Source organism: Schistocerca americana, chromosome 9 (assembly GCF_021461395.2).
Source record: "Schistocerca americana isolate TAMUIC-IGC-003095 chromosome 9, iqSchAmer2.1, whole genome shotgun sequence".
In the NCBI taxonomy this organism is placed as follows: Eukaryota; Metazoa; Arthropoda; class Insecta; order Orthoptera; family Acrididae; genus Schistocerca; species Schistocerca americana.
The window spans coordinates 193,567,869-193,589,047 of record NC_060127.1 but is presented as its reverse complement, the minus strand read 5'-3'; the positions used below and the strand labels follow the sequence as shown (position 1 = coordinate 193,589,047).

At 38.5% G+C, this 21,179-nt stretch overlaps 1 protein-coding gene across 2 annotated transcripts in view; it reads left to right on the top strand.

The window, feature by feature from the left end:
* The window catches only part of LOC124551379 (disheveled-associated activator of morphogenesis 1), a 435,878-nt gene that overhangs the window by 336,034 nt on the left and 78,665 nt on the right, over nucleotides 1-21,179 (top strand). For both annotated transcript variants that reach the window (XM_047126427.1, XM_047126428.1), the window contains 9 exons: nucleotides 123-337; nucleotides 4,063-4,129; nucleotides 5,451-5,568; nucleotides 6,711-6,843; nucleotides 8,982-9,108; nucleotides 10,367-10,564; nucleotides 12,599-13,006; nucleotides 17,719-17,855; nucleotides 20,223-20,384. In XM_047126427.1, coding sequence (XP_046982383.1) covers nucleotides 123-337; nucleotides 4,063-4,129; nucleotides 5,451-5,568; nucleotides 6,711-6,843; nucleotides 8,982-9,108; nucleotides 10,367-10,564; nucleotides 12,599-13,006; nucleotides 17,719-17,855; nucleotides 20,223-20,384 — 1,565 coding nt within the window. The remainder of the gene's footprint in view (nucleotides 1-122; nucleotides 338-4,062; nucleotides 4,130-5,450; nucleotides 5,569-6,710; nucleotides 6,844-8,981; nucleotides 9,109-10,366; nucleotides 10,565-12,598; nucleotides 13,007-17,718; nucleotides 17,856-20,222; nucleotides 20,385-21,179) is intronic.

Genomic DNA, 21,179 nt, shown 5'->3' with positions numbered 1-21,179 from the left:
ACTCCAAACACCATTGGCACGAAATTATGAATGTTCCAGAATTTTTTGAACAGAACTCGTTTTGTTCGTCAATATTGTATAGTTGTGCTATATGACGTGACTGTATGTTCTACTGTATGTAGGGCATAGTGAATGACTTGGACAGGAGCACAGGCATATACCGTGATGAAGTGAACTTGAAGACAGCCATAATGTCATTTGTGAATGCCGTCCTCAACTACGGACCCGGCCAGGAAAACCTCGAGTTCCGTTTGCACCTGCGCTACGAGTTCCTCATGCTCGGCATCCAGCCAGTCATTGACAAGCTCAGGGGCCACGAGAATGAGACACTGGATAGGTCTGTAACATTCTACCAGTGTGAAATGTGATTTATTGATAATGTTACTTACAATTTCCAAATCATTTGCTTCGTTTTGTTGGAGACATCTTAATATTTACAATGAAAACATTTTTTTAGAAATACTGTCATTTTACATTATTTTGGATCAGCTATACAGTACTCAGTATAGTTTTTGATATTTAAAAAAAAAAAAAAAATACGTATTTCCCTTGCTCAAATTGTGTAGTTTTCATCCATGAATTTTTCAACAGAACAACAACATTTTTCCTCTATAAAGGTAAAGAGCAGCTTTTTCTTCAGTGACCAAGCTCCATGTTGAATACATTACTGCCTATTAATTTACTGCAAATATTTAAACCAATATGCTCTGATGTTTTGGCATAAAGTTTGAAATGGTGTGTCTGAAGTTCGTAATTCTCTGTGTAGTGAGTGGTGTAGTTGTGCTGGAAACATAAAGTTTATTGTTTTTAATATAAGAAAATTACACATTGTATTGTATTGTTCTTCATCAATTTTTTTTTTAACAGTGGATTACAAGATACTTTTTGTTTAGCAATTCACATGTTCCTAATTATTTTATTTTGGAATACCGGAAGCCTTATGACAAAATTATATTGAATTCCCATAGGAGATTATGCTATAACAAATAAGCAACCCAAAGTAACAGTGATAAACTATCTTTCTAATGTTCATGTTTGACTAAAATCACAGTGCAAATACTGAGCTATTCAGTTTATTTGTTAAGTAGTCAATATGTTCTGTTCAGTTTAATTTTTGTCAAGAATTAGGCTTAAGAACTTTATGCAATTTGTTTCCATGATCTCCTGATCACTGCAGGCGATTTTTATGTCTCTCTGTTCTAATGATTTAGTTCTCAAATTGCATCATCTGAGTTTTAGTGAAATTCAGTTTTAGTTCATTTTGACTGCATGAAGATTTCAAAAAGTTGCAATATCTTGTGTTGTACACACAATCCGACAACATTTTATGTCAAATGTGTCTATTTAAATTGTCTGTCCTTTGAGTGGATGTGTCTTAACACATAACTCTCTTTTGCAACTGAATTTATTTTTATTTTGCCTAAATATCCAGGGTTATTCATAAGTGCCTCTGGGTTTTCAGAGGACAATGGTACGAAAACTACAAGACATAAAATCACACCTACCAGCGGATAAAGGATCTCTCCAAGTATGCACTGTGGCATAGTTGCAGAACATGTAACAAATCATTCGTTCTGTATTGTCGTATCACACCCATTGAACAAATTTACAAAGCAGGCTGCTGTTGTGCCTTAACATATTGACGTTTGCCACATCACATAATGTACCTATATTGTGCATCTGCAATGTGAGTTAAAAACTTGCAAAAATGCTCTATCCACTGAAGTGTGTCGTTTTCTGTATTATTTGTAGTTTTTGTGCAATAGCCTTCTGAAAAACTGGAGGTACTTCTGAATGACCTTGCACTGATGCATGTCCTTTGTGGGTCATAATTTCTGCTGTAACTAGCATTTTCTGGGTGAAACTGTTAACCATTGGACTTTGCTTTGGTTATACATACTCTCACTTGTGACTTATTGGATAAGCTGTAGCCAGATTGAATTCATTTACTTATCAGTTTTGCTCATAATGCTCCTTCTGCAGCTGATAATTTACGTTGGTGTCATGATACTGGAACAAGTGGCAGAGTGACATGACAGGATGGAACTTCTATGAAAGCAAGAGGACTCAGAATGCTGGAAAAAGCATGTTTCTTTATTTGTGAGAAAACAAAACCCTAATGTTGGTGTACATTATTAACGTTACTGCAAATATCATAGTCTGCACTGGCAGAGCCACTGACTTGGGTCGTGCCTAGAAGGTGACTGAAACTTTGGTGCATACAATGCTAGTAGAGTACAAATGCCTACTTTGGAAGTTGTTCAGCTGCAATATCTGCACCACTTATGATTTTTATGCTGAATAATATATTGTTGAGCAAGCAACACATCATACAGACACCACCTGCAGTCTCTCTGTCACGGGAACATTCAAACAATGCTTTTTGCAACTGCCTAACTGTGCCTGTCTACAATGAGCAAATGTCAAGCTGTTAAATATTTTAGAAGGAACAGGAAAGAACACACCATCACTTATCCTGATTGTAACAAATATCAACACATTTATATCATCATTAAAGTTGTAGCAGCCACTAACAGTGAACAAACTGGATCTGATGACTTTCAAGTTGTGTAATGCCTATTACTACAAAATTTGTGACTGGTAGTATATTTTGATAGTGAGTATAGAATGGACCTGCCTTTCCTCTACAGGAAAAAGCCACTAATTAACACAGTAAGCTCACAGCAAGAGCATATTAACAGTGATAACATATTCTTAAACAGCTTGAAAGTCAGTAAGTGTGTTTGTTGGTAGTGACTGAAGCAACTGTAGCAAAGAAATAAATATATAAATCTCTCTTTATAATTTAGAATAATAATTTTATTCATTGTAGAACCCAGAAGCATAAGAGGAATGACCATGTTTGAATATAAAAAACATCAAATTTGAGTTGCAAAAGACAAATAATTGTTAAAACATCTGCCCAAAGTGTAAGCAAGCATTTAAATTGCAGTTGAGGAGTGATGAGTAATACTAAAAGACATATTTTAGCTGTTAAAAGTAAAAGTAATGATAGTGCAGGAACAATTTTCTCTTCCTGCCTTTGCACCATGTTTTATACATACTGCAACAATATTGTATATGTGAAAGATACACTATTTCATGGCAGTACATAAAAATTTATAGGAATAATTTAGCAACAAGATATCCTTGACATGAGTGCCCAGTTCTTCTAGAATGTTCCATCTGTGAATTTTTGGCCAAAGCCTTATTCAGAAAAGAAAACACACACAAACATTCACAACAAGCAGGGACACCTAACATGCAAGCAGGAGCTGTCTGTGGCTACAGTGGCCGGAGATAGTGTGTGTGTGTGTGTGTGTGTGTGTGTGTGTGTGTGTGTGTGTGTGTGAAGCAGTGTGCAATTTGCAGGGGGGGATGGGGAGATCCCCCCCACCCCCCGCCTCTGCATCAGACCATCCCCTCCTCTGGTTTTAGTTTATGCATCCTAACCTGGGATGTTTATTTCCCACGCACTGGAGTAAAACTTTACACATATAATTTAAATTTGTGGAGCCGAACACTGAAAGTTTTTAGTAAGTCTTACGATTAATACTATTAATATGTTTCAGTTTTCTAACATCAGAATAAGTACAGCTTTTCACAAATGTGCCTCTACTTTTTGAATTCCTCTTGTATACCTGTATGTAGATGATTTTGTAAATAAGCTTGACCTATAATGTACTTTTAAAGATATAACAAGGGATGGCTTTTCTGATAGTGCATACGCGTGAATAGTGAGTTTCGGCATTAACATCTATTTATAAATAGTTGTTTAACCATGCATAATGCCACGGTCCAAGCTAACATATACAATTCTACCAACCCCCAAGACTGGTGAAAGCACAAATCGCACCCGGGTGTGAAGTGCCAACGTGTATGTGTTCATTTTCTTTTCTGAATGAAAGCTCCGTGTGTAACAGGCTTTTCATTGTGCCTCTCTGCACTTCAATGTGTCATTTTTATCGAGTAGCAATCTGTCCCTTTCATAATGTTGTTGATATTCCAGCCTGCACTGTCCATTGTTTGTTCTATTTGGGAATTTGTACTTTTTTTCCTCAGGCATCTGGACTTCTTTGAGATGGTTCGAAATGAAGACGAGAAAGAGTTGGCCAGGAAATTTGAAAAGGTACTGCCGATATACTCTAAAGATACAATACTTTCTATGGCATATTAGCTTGGCGCCTCCTAAGCTCTAAATCTTAACAGCCACTTTACTACTTCTGTTCTTAGTATTTTCACAAGTTACTTCTATAGATCTTTGAGGAAAAAATTGCCTTTACATTTGGGATATTATTGATATCATTTAAAATGGCTGATTGTGCACTATCAATAAAAATTCTCATTTTATTAGCATGATTATTAATAATAATTTATCATTATTAACAATATTGCTTTTACATTATTTATATTCTGTAAAAATAAATTTCAGTAGGAAACTGCTCATACAATGGCATTAATGAAATTTTTACTTGAATTTATAGAATAAAAACCTTTGATTATTGTGCAATGAAAGAAATTTACAGAAGACAAAATAAATTTCTATGAAATTGGAGTCCAATTTTTCTTTGATGCAGTTCTTATTTTGAGATCATCAGTATTGTATTCACTTGTCTGCTCCAATTGTGACACATTATTGTTTTGTCTAATTGCTCTTCATATCATCATCATATGCCAGCAAATCTCTGCCCTAGATCTTAGCATTCATTTCTCACCATCTTTTGTGATCTAGTATTGTCTTCAGCATTTCTCTCTTTTATTTTTCCTTCAATTGTTCTGCATCATGTCTTCCTACTGTCACCATCTTAGCTACATATAGGACTCCATACTTCACCATTTTCTTCTAGTGTTATGTCTGTGTCCATAGATATATTCTTATTGCTGAGTGTCTTTCTGGTCATACAGAAGGCTGACTGCATTTTTCATCCTCTCTATTATTCCCTCATTGCTCCCTTTTTTTCCTGTGATACATTCCCTTAGATATTTAAATTTGCTGCAGTATTAGTAGGATAACAACATTATGAAAAGGATAATTGCTACTCACTATACACCGGAGAGATAAACACAACAAAAAGAGTGTCACAAAATAAGCTTTCGGCCAACAAGCCCTTGGTCAAAAATAAACACACACATACACAGTCACGTGTGAGAGTGTGTGTCATCTATTTTTGACAACGGGCTTGTTGGCTGAAAGCTTATTTTGTGACACACTTTTTGTTGTGCCTATCGACAAATCAGCATCTCTGCTATATAGTGAGTAGCAACTCTCCCTTTCATAATATTGTTGCATTCTATTCTAGATTTTCCATCGTTTTACTGGAAGAACAATGCAGTTTGCTCCTTTTACATTGTACAATATGGATATCTCAGACTATTTCAATGCCTGCACGGTAGAGTACAAATAAGAGGAATCAGTAGTGATAATAGGCTGAGGACTTCACTGTTTACAGGAGCACATAGACACAAAGAGCGCGACGGCAATGTTTGACCTGCTACGTCGCAAGCTGAGCCACACGGCAGCCTATCCCCACCTCCTGTCATTGCTCCATCACTGCATTCTACTGCCATGTAAGTACATTTCTGTGATTGTGCATCTTATGTTTCAGTAATTACGGTGAGATACTGGTGGCTGTCAGACCTACAAATGGTGAAGCTTTTCAATATGTAAGCTTATTATTACTTCATGAATGGATTTTCTCCATGGTGTTTATGGAACCTCATTTAGATATACACCAGAATCCGTACAAATTTAAATTCAAATTTCCTATCACAATATTGTTGTTGGTGCACTGCTCACAAAACACTTGTGCGTCCAATCTTAGAATATTTCTCAGTTGTGTGGGATCCGTAGCAAGTAAAATTAACAGGAGATGCTCAATTTATACAAAGAAGAGAAGCACAAATGGCCACAGGTTCCTTTGATTCTCGGGAGAGTGTCACTGAAAACCTGAATTGGTAGATGTTTGAAGACGGCCATTAGTTATCCCCGAAAACCTAATTACGTAGCTTTAAGGACCAGTATTAAGTGAAAAATACAGGGTCACACTTCAACAGCCTATGAATTACGCCCACAAGGCTATGAAGACAGTTTTGGCCTAATTACAGGCTTGCATAGATGGAGTCCGTTTATACAAGAGTCTACTGGGTATTTGACTGTGTTATGATACAATGAAAGTACTCACATTTTGGTTAATATTGCAAACAGCCTTCATCAGGGAAGGAAAAAATGCTGGGTATCTTGTAGTTGCTTCAGAATGCCAACTAAAATGTTAATTGATGAGCACGGCTCATACATCTGTGGCTGCTAATTTGTAGTGGATGTGGAATGTGTTAAGTAAAAAACATCATTTAAAGAAATAAGAAATAAAACTGGAAATTACTGTATTTACAACAATCTTATTGTGTGAATGGGACAACTGTGAAGTAAAATTTTGAACACACATTTATGTTATTCTTAAAATTGTAGATCTGTTTCATAACAGGGCTAAAATGAGGTTATGTGACACAGATGTAGAATACTGCAGTGTAACAACAACCACAACAATAGCAGTAGTAGTAGTAGTAGTAGTAGTAGTAGTAGAAGAAGAAGAAGCAGAAAAGACAGTGTCTTGGTGAAATAAGCACTGTGTTTCATCTTGAGAGTATCATTACAAAAAAGAATTCTCTGCTAATCAGTGCTATAATTTGGTCATTTTTGCTGAACTTTCCAGTGGACTACGGTTCCCATCCACAACACTGGCTGCTGTTTGATCGGATAGTGCAGCAGCTGGTCCTCCAAGGGGAAAACAGCAACAACCCTGATGTGGCTCCTCTCCATATCAACGTCAAAGAGCTGGTGCACTTGTAAGTTACATCTGTGTGTTCTCACTCAGTTGTCTGACCAAAAAGTGAAGTTGTTAAGCAACTTGCAGAAAAACAGTAAAAGGAGTAGGAAATAGAGGAAGACTTAATGTAGTTTTATTTATCTGTGGATCACTCCTACAAGAATACAGTAATAAATTTAAAAAAAATAAAAAAAAGACATTTACATATTGCAGGTTATTTTGAGAAGTATGTGACAGGAAGTTTATAAGCCATCCTAGTAATTGCTTAAGTAATCTAGGCAAACCTCAGAAAACCTAAATCTTGACAGCCAGACTGACTGGAGTCTGGCCAGTCTTTTCAAAATAGAAGAAGCTTATTTGGTTTATCCCTAGTGTAGAGCACTGTTTTGCAAGGAAGTTGTTTAATAACATAAAAAACTACTGCTACACTGTTCATTCGCTTCTCAACACCAATCGCTATGCTCACTATCAACTTCGATCAGGACATTGACAGTAATGTTTTTTTTTTCCATTATGCTACTGGAACTTCCAATTTTCTTGCCCGAAAAACTGAGTTGGCTTCCCTCTATAAAGAGATAGATACTGGGCTCAGAGAGAGAATAAGGTGCTAGTATTATCAACTGCAGAGATTTGGGGTGATATTTTCCAGAAAGGAAGAAGAAGAAGAAGAAGGAAAGGGGGGTGGGTGAAATGGCAGAGCTGTGTGTGTCGCATATTTTACCAAACCCCTCCTCTGTGTAATCTAAATGAACCCTAACTATAATGTTGCAAACAAATTAAACCAAGTTAATTTTTTCATATACTTGCTCCACCTGTTCAACAGTGTATAAGTGGTAAGATGTGTCATTCCATGTTTGGTTTACACTTTGACTATAAAAAATTTTCTCAGGTTAGCCAAAACTGTATCATTCCTCCACAGTGGCTAAGGAATTCAGCAACAATCTGTGCATATGCAGATAATTTAAAAGACTTAGGTTCCAGCTGTGGTAAGTACTGTTGTGTACTATCTTTTACAAAATGGTTGTGTTTTGACAGTGATATCAGAAAAAACAGCCACCTGTCACCTAGTGCGCATGTGCGTGTGCGCACACGCACGCTCTCTCTCTCTCTCTCTCTCTCTCTCTCTCTCTCCGTCTCTCTGTGTGTGCTCTAGTTGAACACAGGAAACACAATTCACATATCGCTCACTGAATCATTTCTCCCACAGTCAATTCAGGAGATGCAGCTGTAAGTGATACTGCAGTGGTATTTCATAACTGATGAAGTGCCAACACAAGTCATGGTTACATGATGCAAAGTCAAATTATTTGCATACACAAGCATATACAACCAGAGATTATATTGATGTCTCTACAGTAGTGTTGATAAATCTGTTTGAGAGTAAACATCTCAGTATTTTTCTCTGTAGCCTTTCAGCATTTAGTAAACCACCAAGGTCCCTGTCAAGGTATAATTTGGCCTTGACAGCTTCCTTAGCAGCAGAATCCCAGTAGATCAGTGTATGCTATACTCTTAGTGGTGCATATAAGTGGTTACAGAGAAATACACTAAATTGTTTACTTTCTGGAAGCATCCAAGCATCACAGACAGTGAAACAATCGCTGGTAGCATGTGCTAATTTGTCGACCATCAAATGACATCTCCACAATGTACGTTGACCAAATACTGCATATAGAAGACCACCTTAGACTAGATACAACAGTCAGCTCAGATGGAACTGTTTTATTACTGCCAGAAAGGCATATTTCTGTGATAGTCTCAGTCAGGAACACAGTTTTATCTTCTGGGACATAATTACTCATATCAAACTTTGACGTTCATTGTCTGAAGCATATTTTTCTTGCATTTAAGAAATCCAGTTAGATCTTGGCAAAATAAACTGCCTAATACAAAGACTGAAATACAGAGAAATGTAAAGCCGCACTCTTTACAAAATGTAAAAATGTGGTGTCCTTTAACTACTCATTAACAGAGTGACAGATAATTTGACTACTAATTTCTGTCCCTACCATTCTAATTAATTACAAGCAGACATTTAAAACAAATCACATTACTCTCAAAATGTAAAATACCATGTAGTTCAAGCCATCATTCAAATACAAATAATTTTTTTTTATCATTTTGATGAAAGTATAGCTTTTATTGCTTTTTATTTAGGCTCGCAAAGGAAGAAGAGTTGGTAGCTGCAAGGAACAGAGCAGATGAACTGGAGAAGGAAAATGCAGATCTCGCCTCACGGTTGGCCAAGAAGGAGCAGGAACTGGATCTCCGACTGCAAGAAAAGGTAAATTATTGACATACACTGAATGACAATTGGAATTGGGGTACTCTTTGTGGAATGGTAGATTCTATAAACATCAGTGCTCGAACAAGTAGTGAAACAATGAAATGTCTCACTTCAGAGATAGTCACAATTTATAACAGACATCCCAATTAGCGAAACTTCCTGGCAGATTAAAACTGTGTGCCGGACCGAGACTCGAACTCGGGACCTTTACCTTTTGCAGGCAAGTGCTCTACCAACTGAGCTACCCAAGCACGACTCATGCCCCGTCCTCACAGCTTTACTTCTGCCAGTATCTCGTCTCCTTCCTTCCAAACTTTACAGAAGCTCTCCTGCGAACCATGCAGAACTAGCACTCCTGAAAGAAAGGATATTGCGGAGACATCGCTTAGCCACAGCCTGGGGGATGTTTTAATCTGCCAGGAAGTTTCATATCAGCGCACACTCCGCTGCAGAGTGAAAATCTCATTCTGGATCCCAATTAACCTTCGTCAAATGTGTGCTAGTAAAGCACCTGATAGTAATCTGTTTCTGACCGCCTTGTAGTGACAAGCTCAGTCATTATATGAACCTTGCTTCATCATCATCTGTATCTGTGAGTGATTAAATATAGAAGTGCAGTCTAGTGGCAAATGAATTGCAGAATATGTACAGGCAGCTGGTAGATTTTTGTACAGGTGACAGCATTTCTTGGATCTTGTGAATAAAATCCTTTATGGTGTTAGGTTGTGTAATTATGGGATACTTAAAAAATTACAAAAACCAATATTTTGGTGATATTTACAGCAGTCTGCTTCATTGTGACTGTCAAACATCCAAAGAAATTTGATTCAAATTGACACATATTAAGATATATAATTTTTATTTGCTCGCAGATATGGCTATTGTGAACGTGTCATTTTTACATTTTACCATCTTTCAGTTTGTGAGTGACTCAATAATGGTTGTAGGAAATGGAATTAGCTGACAGTGTTAGTGGCAAGGATTTTGTCCTTTAACTGATAAGGAAAAAAACTGTGTTTCTCGATATAACTATGCAACCTGTAATTGCCACTGTAATGAATGATTAAAAAGTAATATGTATTTTTGATATTCAGTGAAGTAAGTCAACAGAAACTGTAGGTTTGTGATGGGTTGTAACACACTTTGCATTTTTATACCCTGCAGATAAAACGACAGTTACTAGCACATGGTTTTGAGGATTTCATAATTAATATGAGTTAGTTGTGTTTTTACATTGTACAAATTTGTCATACAGGAAGACATGGAGACAAACTTACAAAGAGTCAAGGAGAGGCTCGAGAAGGAGACGGCAGCCCACCTAGAGATGAAGCAGCGCTGCTTGGAGCTGGAAGATCGTGCCTGTGAGCTGGACCGACAGGTGGCCTCAGAGAGGGGGGAGAGGCATCGCCTGGAACGGCTTGTCAGCTCAGGGTCGCTGCCAGATGACGCCAAGGTGACTGAGATAAATTCTTCTTTCTTTCTGCTTGTTGATATATTCAGTTGTACATAGCTACTTCTTTTCCACTCTCTGTAAGCTGCCATTATCCTCTTGCTGTGTATTCTGCAGAAAGATAGGAGTACTGTAGTGATTCTTTACTTACATAGGGTCGAGCAGCTATTTCAGCGCTGATGGGTTTATTGTCATATCCGTCTTGAGAAGCTGATTTGTGTTAATTACATCTATTAGTTATAGATGAAAGAGCCTTTCAGCAAAGCATTTGCAATCAGTATCAAATAATGGGATAATATGCACCAGTTGCAGGAATTTAATAAAATCAAATTGTAGTTATAAAAGTGTTGAGGCTTTTGTGGTCTCTCCTTCAAGAGTTGCCGGGCAGTGCTTTTCTCAGGCACAGCTGATGGTAGTCCAATGGTTTTCCTATCATTCTGTCAGGACAAGTGGCCAGCATCCTCGAAAATTTGCTCACCAGCCATGGAATAGTGTGACTCTTTGAATATGCTATGCAGTTGTGCTTGTGCAACGTCAGAGAAACCACTAAATGACCGTTGGCAGAAGATCACAACATGAGTGCCAAAAGGCAACATGTTGCAAGGTAAATGATTTTATTTGAAAAATTTTTGTCTGTTCTGAAACATGGGTGAATTGATTCCATTTACCATTTACAAAACTTGCTCTTTATGGCTGAAAATGTTTCACACTGCACTACGATTAAACAGAGAACAAAAATTTGAACAGTGTGTTAATAATTCTCCTGGGTGTTAGTTGTTATTTCGAGATATGAACATTAATAGATTGCTTCTGGGTATTCTACCTAGTTGTTGTTTACATTTTATGCACAATGTTTCAAATACTGACTCATCTGTCTTCTTCTGTTGCTGTGAGTTTTGCTGTTACATGTACTCGTTGCGTGGACTCCAACCAGACTGTGAACTATTGTTTGTCCACACCAACATTTATAGCAGAGTTCCATCCCCAATGTGCACTACGCCCTTTGACACTCTTTTCAGAGCTTGCAACGATATTTCGTGAAACACAAATTCTCTGTGTCTTCGAACTCTTGTGAATGTGCTGTCTGGCAAGATTTTAATAAATTGAGTGCTGTATCCCAGGTGTTATTTCTATTAAAACTGCTATCTGTTTTTTAGGTTTTCTGACATCTTTACTGTGATAGACTCCTCTATTATGCTGTCCCAGAAACTTTGCATTTGCACTGCCATACTGGTCTCATCGTATTTCATTTCACGGTGATATTCGAGGCAGGGTTTGGTGACGGCTGATTTGCTAGGTTGCTTTAGTCGGGTATGTACTGACATCCCTCACATTCCTTCTAAACTGTTCTTATAGTCTGCCCCACGTAAGACATGTAACATTCACCTGGAATGCGATACACACCTGGCTTTCGGAGACCGAGACATCTTTAACAAGGCTAAGAATATTGTGTATAAAATGGAGATCCTGGCGGAGGTTTGAGTCCTCCCACGGCATGTGTGTGTGTGTGTGTGTGTGTGTGTGTGTGTGTGTGTGTGTGTGTGTGTGTTTGTCCTTAGGATAATTTAGGTTAAGTAGTGTGTAAGCTTAGGGACTGATGACCTTAGCAGTTAAGTCCCATAAGATTTCAGACACATTTTTATAAAATGGAAACAGCACCTTGGCAGAACACAAGGAAGCATCCTATTAATCAGTTGTTCTGAGAAAACTTGAGAGATTAAGATGAACATTGACGAGCAGATTTTTGCTCGGTATGTATTAGTGCATTTACTTTCAGTTGAACAATCCATCACTAGCTGATCCCAGAACACAATGATTTGTATGCATGGCATCAGGGTGGATTGATATTTTCTGTTTCTGAACAAACTATCGCTAGTGTTAAAAATATTTGATGTAGTAGTTTATAAAAGTGCAAATAGTGTGGTTGTGGGATTTAACAAAAAAAAAAAAAAAAATATATGTAAATCATTTAGTTTGTAGATCAATTCGTGACAACCTACCACTGACATAACAACATTCTCACTTTTTGATAAACAGGTGGTCGGGCTGCGCTCGGGACTCGGAGATGGCTACGACAACCGACTCGCCCCGACGACACCCCCGGATGGCAGTGGCAGCCCTGCACCCCCACCGCCACCCCCACCTCCGTTGTCTGACACCCCAGAGCAGACACAGTGTCTCTCCTCCTCAGTTCCTCCCCCACCACCCCCTCAGGCTCCCCCAACTGCACCTCCGCCCGTACCTGTACCCCCTCCCACACCTCGGCCAGAGAAGAATGTGCCACAGCCTTCCAACCCACTTAAGTCGTTCAATTGGTCCAAGCTGCCAGATGCCAAAGTCACGGGCACTATCTGGTCGGAACTGGATGACAGCAAGCTGTACATGGCAATGGACCTCGAGAGCATAGATAAGCTTTTCTGTGCCTATCAGAAGAATGGGATTACAGTAAGTGTGTCCTTTGTTATATCCCAAGGGGAAAGGGGGCCTCACAATTCCTTTGTGACACATGCATAGTGAGTACGGGGCCCTGAGCCATTACAGCTTTCTGTACCAAATCATAGCAAGTTCCAAAATGTATCTGACCATAAACTCATACGGACAAAAGTAACCGGCGATGGTGCACTTAGTTATATTCAATCCAGAATGGGATTTTAACTCTGCAGTGGAGTGTGTGCTGATACGAAACTTCCTGGAAGATTAAAACCGTGTGCTGGACCGAGTCTCAAGCTTGGGATCTTTGCCTTTCGGGCAACTGTTCTACCGAATGAGCTAACAAAGTGTGACTCACAACCCATCTTCACAGCTTTACTCCCACAAGTACCTCATCTCCTATCTTTCAAACTTTGCAGAAGCTCTCGTGCAAAACCTGTAAGACTAGAACTCCTGGAAGAAAGGATATTGTGGAGACACGGCTTAGCCACAAAACACTTGCCTATGAAAGGCAAGGGTCGCAAGTTTGAGTCTCAATCTAGCACATAGTTTTAATCTGCCAGGAAGTTTCAGTTAATCAGATGTTCATACTGGCTACCATATATAAACATATTGGTCGTAGTCGTTCAAAGATGGCCTAAATTAGACAGTACAGAATTACCCTATGATACGGCAGTGACTTTAACTTGTTTAATTTTGAATGGGAAACTACTTGTACATTAGTGGCAGTAAAAACGATCTTAATAAGTACTCGTAAATGCAGTTCTGCAACAACTCCTACAAACAAAGAGCCTGACGGTTTATACACGAAAAAAGATATTTTCGACTTCCCGGCTATAGTATCAACATTAGCAACCATGATGCTGCTAGTCTGAAGGCAGAAATTACAGGGATGAGGGTTATCAAGAAAGCATGGAGAGTATCAAGAACTGTTGTAGTCTTGAACATCCAATTTAAAATACATATTAAACATGGATTTTAATTATAATAAATGAAGAAAAGTTATGATTAGTGCTAAAACACATAGTAAGTCATGCTATAAAAAAATATGCACAAAATAAAGGCAGTGAAAGATAGTAAAGATTCGCCTTGGTTTAATGGTACCATTGGTTTAATGGTACCATTGCACTGACAGAGGTTCTCACATTCTGTCTACAAGAGAAAGGGTAGGAATACTACTATTAATGAACGTAACAGTAATTTCGTTACACAGATCTTTGCGAAAGATCTATCAGAAGAGCCTAGCAATTTCTGGGCGTACTGAAAGTCATTGAATGGATTCATACCTTCCATATAATCTCTCATGAGTCAGCCTGGTGTTGAGGCTGAAGACAATGTGCATAAAACCAAAACATTGAATTCTGCATTTAAAAATGCATTCACACTTGAGCGATTTTGAAAAAAGAGCTCCCAGTATTGAAAATCATTCCAGACTGCTCAAAGTGAAGCTTATGTTTAATGAGAATTTCTTGCGACATATGGTAGAAATTTTTTGTCACTTTATGATTGTAAGTAAATTTCAGAATGAATTGGAGATTTTGGTGAAAAGTATAGCAGTTCTCTTTAAATGGGAGTAAATGCATTTAATACCCATAGAAAATATAAAGAAACTGATTGTATCCTATTATCAGATTAGTGATAAAGTTCCAGAGTCTATCACATTGTTTATTTATATGTTTTTATATATCATCTGCCCATTTGATCATGTACAGTACAGAATACTTCACAATGTCAGACACCTCAAACCTAAGTGTATACAATATTTACTTGCATCAGCATCCTGTTACATTCATAGGTTTAAAGAAATTCATGTATACAGTTGTATGAGGGACATTCGAAAAGAATCCAACCTTATTTTTTATTGTCGAAACCAACAGTGGAATCAGGGTGCACATATTCTCTATGTTTGTAAGCATACATAGTGTGCACGCCTGATTTTTTTCACGACTGCACAAACAACCAGTCACTGGCCACAAGTAAACACACGTAAGTGGTAGTCATCGAATTTTATGTTGTGGGCAAAATCACAGGAGGGCGAACAATGTTATTGCATCAATTCGAAACAATCTGTGAGATCTGACAAGTGTTTGGGGATGAAGGAATGGGTGCCACACACCTGTGAGGAGTGAAGCAAATTTAGGTAGGCCCTCAATGCCTGTAAATGAGATTGTTATCGGTCACGCGAGGACCCAGGTGGAGCAGAATAGATGAATCACAATCGGGGAAATTTCAAAAAAAAGTCAAAATTAGTATTGGATTCATTTCTCCCATTTTAACAGAACATTTGGACCTCTGGAAGATCTCAGCAAAACTTGTGCCATAGTTGTTAGATGAAAAGCAACTTCATTTGGAAATCACACAGGACATGCTGCATACTGGGAACAGCAATCACAGCTTTGTTAACTTGTGATGAGTCCTGAGTTTGTGGGTACAACACAAAAAAAGTTACAGTCACTGCAATAGTCTGTCATCCTCAAGGGGTGGGGAGGCAGGTCTGCAGCAATGTGATGTCATGTTGACAATCTTTTTTTGACTCTAGTGTTGTGGTCCATCACGAGAATACCCCAGAACTTACTAACGTAAGTAAAGTGTACTACGAAGAAGTTGTATGTCAACTTGGTGAGGCAGTGAGATGCAAATGGAAGGACTTGTGAGCATCAGGCAGTTGGCACCTTCACAACAATAATGCACCCACTCGTCTTTCTCAATACAGAGTTGATTTGGCCAAACACAACAAGGCTGTGGTTTGTCAGCCTGGCTTTTCCCTATACTGTAACAAGAGTCTGGAAGGGGCCAGGTTTCAGAACAGGGAAGACACTATGCAGAATTGCATGCAGCTGCAGGACACTACAATACCCATCACCCAAAGAAATTGGCATTGGTAGATATGGTATGATTACAGTTCAAGTAACACATAAATGGAGGCTTCAGCCTAATCCAAATAAAACTGAGGTTACTGTGTTACATCTAAATAAAAAAAGAAGCTACATGTCACTCGTGACGGAACTGAAGTGCCCTATAACTACAATGCAATATATTTAGCAATCACTCTGCATTGATCCTTGACATTCAAACTACAGTGCATGAAATTTGGCTGAAGAATGGATCTTCTTTGTAAGATTGCTGGAAGCAGTTGGGGTACAGACATCAAGTCTCTGCTGTCTGCTGCACTTGCTCTTGTGTACTCTGCTGGTGAATACCGTGCTCCTGTGTGGTAAAACAGCACCCACACAACAAAGACTGATGTGCAGCTTAATGAAGCTGTGAGAATTATCGTTGCTACTGTTAGATCTACTCCCATTTAGTCATTACCTGTGCTAACAAATATTGCTCCAGAAGATCTAATGAGGAACGCAGCTAACGTAAACTTGCTCGAGAAGAGAAATCTCACGTGAACTGTCCCTTGTACGATGCCCTACGAGAACCACCAACAACTCGTCTGAAATCACGCAAACCACCGTGGGTCAGTTCGGGAGGTATCAGTTCCTGGGTCGATTCGGGAGGTATCAGTTCCTGGGTCGATTCGGGAGGTATCAGTTCCTGGGTCGATTCGGGAGGTATCAGCTCCTCTGACATGACACCTGTGTGGTGACAACACTGGAACAAACTTTCACCTGACGGCACTGACATGGTTCAGTATCTGACAGAGAAAGTTGAGCGGTTCCAATTACTGTATCAAACCTATTCAAAACTGAACTGCATTAGGACGGTTCGAGGGAGGTGGGTTACACCTCGAAGAAGTGAGGTTGCCATTCCTTAGCTATCCGCAGCTGAGGAGAGGGGCAGCAAAAAGAATGCTCACTTGAAGCATTTGACCTAAGGGCTCTACACCAAGTGACTCCGAGTGCTCTGGGCTGGTTGTCAAATTTGGACATTTCCGTTTGATTGTAGATACTCATAAAGCCACCACATGTATAATGCATAATGATCATTCCTTCCAACATAGTATTTAAAAAAGATGCTACTGTCTAGGACTGTGATTGATAAGGCAACAGCAAACCCTGTATGGAAATATATGCACAACAATGTTATGGTATGCACAGCTGTCTAAAAGAAGCATGAGGATAGTCACCACAAAAGTAATTATATTATAGGTTCTGTTTTCTCATTAAGGTGACTGTAGTGGAATTGTAAATGCAGAAGAAAACATGTCTCTCGAATTGTTTTGTAGGATATGCAGTAGACTAAGAGAGAGAAGGGAAAGATCACTGTCATTCAGACGAAACTAGAAAGTTAAGAAAAAATCTGGAAAGAATAAGGGATAAGAATGTAAAACAGATCCGGGAAGTGGCAGTAGGCATAGGTCTTCATCAGTTTTGGTGTTCGTGTGGAAAATAGTTTTGATTTGTACTTTATAACTTAATATTGCAATCTTCCACATTTCATAGTACTGAATAATTTCTTTCTCAGCAAATTATTGTTTAAGAACATGGTGTTACAAGCAATAACTGGACAAAAATAGTCAAGCTAAGTTAACTTTTGACGCTTTAATCAACAATTGCAACAGAAGAAAGTAACATGGACATTTGAAAGTTTTTAACAGTGCAATCATTCATATGTTTTATAAATTTGGTTTTACTTATTAATTTTTCTTCATGTTTTACAGTTCAAAGTGTGGTAAAGATGTAACCTGTGCATTCATTTCTGTACTAGTACTTCATCCCAGTTCAGTAATAGTCGATTTGGAGTTTTCAAGAAAATTTAATTCATCTTTTCCGATCTTCCAGAATGAAGGCTCTGTAGAAGATCTATCAAAGCTGGGCAAGAACCGCACAAAAGTCATCTCAGTAATAGATGGTAGACGTGCCCAGAATTGCACCATCTTACTGTCCAAGCTTAAAATGTCAGACGAAGAAATTTCTAGGTTAGTAGCTATTCTAATTTCCTTTGATCATTAAAGAAAAGAAAGAGCTATATTTTGTAATGTCCCAACTGCTTGCTTATCGATTATTTGTGTAGCTGTACTTTCACAATAAGCTGCATACTAAATTTAAAGTAACTCAACAACAACTGCAGTTTCCTACTTGTATTTATGGAAACAAAGAAAGCGGCATTCTGTAAGTGGAAAAGTGATATGTGTAGAGGAATGGTGAATGGTTAATTTCTGTTAGTTATTTATTCCAGTGATACTACATTATTTCATAATGAAAGTGAAGCATATCATTAAAGATGTGCGGATAAATGCGCAATTCAGTAAGGCAAAGGTCTGTTATTCTATTTACAATCTAGATTCAGAGGCATTTGCTGCTTAGTGGTGATGAGATATAAGTTACATTGCCACAGTGAAATGCTATGCGATATTTGCCGGGGTGTCAGTCATATTTTTATTTTCTCCAAATGCTTTTCACTTTATAGTGGCAGTATACACTGGGAATACATCATCTGATGATAAATTCTGTTCTGTATCTTAACAAAAACTCACTTGAGAAAATCAGGAGATGAAATGCCAATATTTGTGGATACGCTCTCATAAAATTAGGAAATGCTTTTGTCACAAGGTTTTCTCTACTTGTATGTGCATTTTGTGGTAGTAATTACAATACTCTCTAGTTTCACTGTTTGTGACCCACCCACCAACTAGTCACTGACACCAAAGCAGGAATCACAAAGTCTTTTCGTCACAGTTATTTATCTCCAGTACACCAGTAAACACAGTATCATATTGGTTATGATGTAAAGAATGTTTAAAAGTGCATTCATAATGAGAAAAATGCATTGCAGACTTTTGGGAGGAAATGAGAGGAACACTTGCCAAGTTGGAGCATTCAGATGGTCCACAAAGTGTGGAAAGGCAGATGTCTGGGTTTGACTTGCGGTGTGGCACACTATTTTGTCTTATCACAAATGCCAACACAGCTTAAATGTACTCTAACTACGGCAGAAAACTTTCATTTCAGTGTAAACAGTTTTAAAAAACTGAGCCATTCAATACTTTGGGTTACTCCTTCATATACATACTGAGACTGATTTTGTCAGATGTTTAAAGTACTCAGCACAAAATTGCAGACAACCTGACAAAACAAAATATGCTTCTAAGCTCCTCAGCCATACAAATAATTGTGTTCTGTCTGCATTTATTATCCACTTCCACATTCCTTCTGGCAGTTGAAAATGGAGTGAGCACACACCGATACTGGCATGAATTTCTTCTCTGGTCAATACCAAAAATGGGGGAAAGGGCGAGGACGGGAAGGGGGGGGGGGGGAGATAAACATTCACATGAACTGCTGAGACCTGTAATATTACAAGATCTGTGAGCTAAGTCAATTGTGTTTTATTTCCAGATCAGTGAGAATAGTAGAGTATTTCAGATTTTTCTGTGAGGTACGAGAACTTTCAGTCAGAAGCATCTTTGTTTCAATAACTATTAGTTTTAGATGTAATTGCTCAAACAAATATGAAGTCTTTAGGTACTTTTGCTTTCACCTGTCATGTTACTGGAGTTTCTTGTTACTGCTCATTTAGATAGTAGTGGCTCAGCTAAATTCTAATTTTGTACCTCATGAAGGAGCTGTTGTTATGAAGAATCACTAAGTGAAATATACATCTAGAATATGATGCGTCTGTTTCTGTCTTTTTTAAGATTTAGACCCTATCCGTGGCCAGGGTTATGGACATGTGTGGTTGGTTCGATCCTCAGGTGTTGCTAGGAAAAGTGGTGTGTAATTTTAATTTGTGGAATACACCAGTAGCCAGGGCAGCACTATTCCTAGTGTAACATCTGGTTCAGTGTCGGATTTAGCTGGAGAGTGGTTGTTAGTGTTGCTGTTCACAACAGCTGTGTAGTGGTGTTTTGCGTTGATTTGTGTACAAATTGTTTTAGGTTGTCAGTTGCCAAAGAGAAATTTCAAAGAAAAAGTTTCTAAATATAATGCTATCATTTATTAATTTCTATACTCATAATCTCACAATAAGACATGTTTACTTCTCTTCTTTTCTTTCTGTGAGTAAACTGCATCAGTCTCATTTCTTTTGTTGTAATTCTAAGGTAAAAATTGCTTTTATTTTCCCACCTACATATGCCCTTTCCATCCAAAATCTGCAAGTTAAGCTTGTTCCTTCCCTTGCTCCATTATACCTTTGCTCGTCACCTGTAATCTCAACAATTTTGTTACCAAAGATGCAGTCTGTACGTAAAGTTTTTACCCAGGAATATTGCTTTCCTGAAACTGACACTAGTTGTAAGTGACAATGTCGAAGTGACGCTATTGCCTCCCACACTGTATTGCAGAGCCATACTAAGCATGGACAGCAGGGACCAGCTCCCAATCGATATGGTGGAGCAGCTGCTCAAGTTCACGCCATCAGCAGAAGAGGCTGCTCTGCTGGAAGAGCACGCAGAGGAGATTGACAGCCTGGCACGAGCTGACCGCTTCCTGTACGAAATATCAAAGTAAGTATAGAAACTAAACCGTGTTGCCCATTTCCCTGCATATATTGGAGTCCAGACTAGGTCACAATACTGATTTACCACCTTCTTTATTACAAGCTTCATATCTCCAACACTGTTGTTATAGTTGGAAGTACAGCTGTATCAGGTGTCAAATGGCATAGAAATAGTTTCGCGTGAGACATATTATTGAGATCTACTGTACGGTACACTTATAGTATGCGAAACATAAAACTGTTCTGAGAGCCCGATATCGGCCAGATACAAAAGCACAAACACCATTACGTGAAGACCCAACAGTGCTGTAAAAATTGCACGTCAGTAGTATTAACTTCTGATGCTACTCGTAGGGTAAGATTGTAGTGGTACGGTTATGTTAGCAATGACTAATGAAGAATGCAGATGTCATTTTTATTGTGTAAAATAAATATATGGACATATCCGTATGCAAATGTTAAGGAACAAAGTAAATATATTTCACCATTTCCAAATTAACTCATATCAAAGTTAAACAACTGGGCCATTCGAGTGATCGGCCAGAAACAGTTAGTGTCAGTCGTTCTCTGAGTGTAGACGACAGTGCACGAGACTGCTCAGCCTTTGGCACGGATTCGATCCTTATTACTGTCCCGTGTCCAATTTTTGTATCACTCTCACATTCGGTTATTCTTAAATGAAGAACACACTCGGCGACACCGTCTCTGCCGGGCCGCTCGAATTTGTCCGTGCGATGGCCCTGTTGGCTAACTTCGACACTAATTAACACTAAAGTGGTGCAACATCCTGAATTTTTTCCTA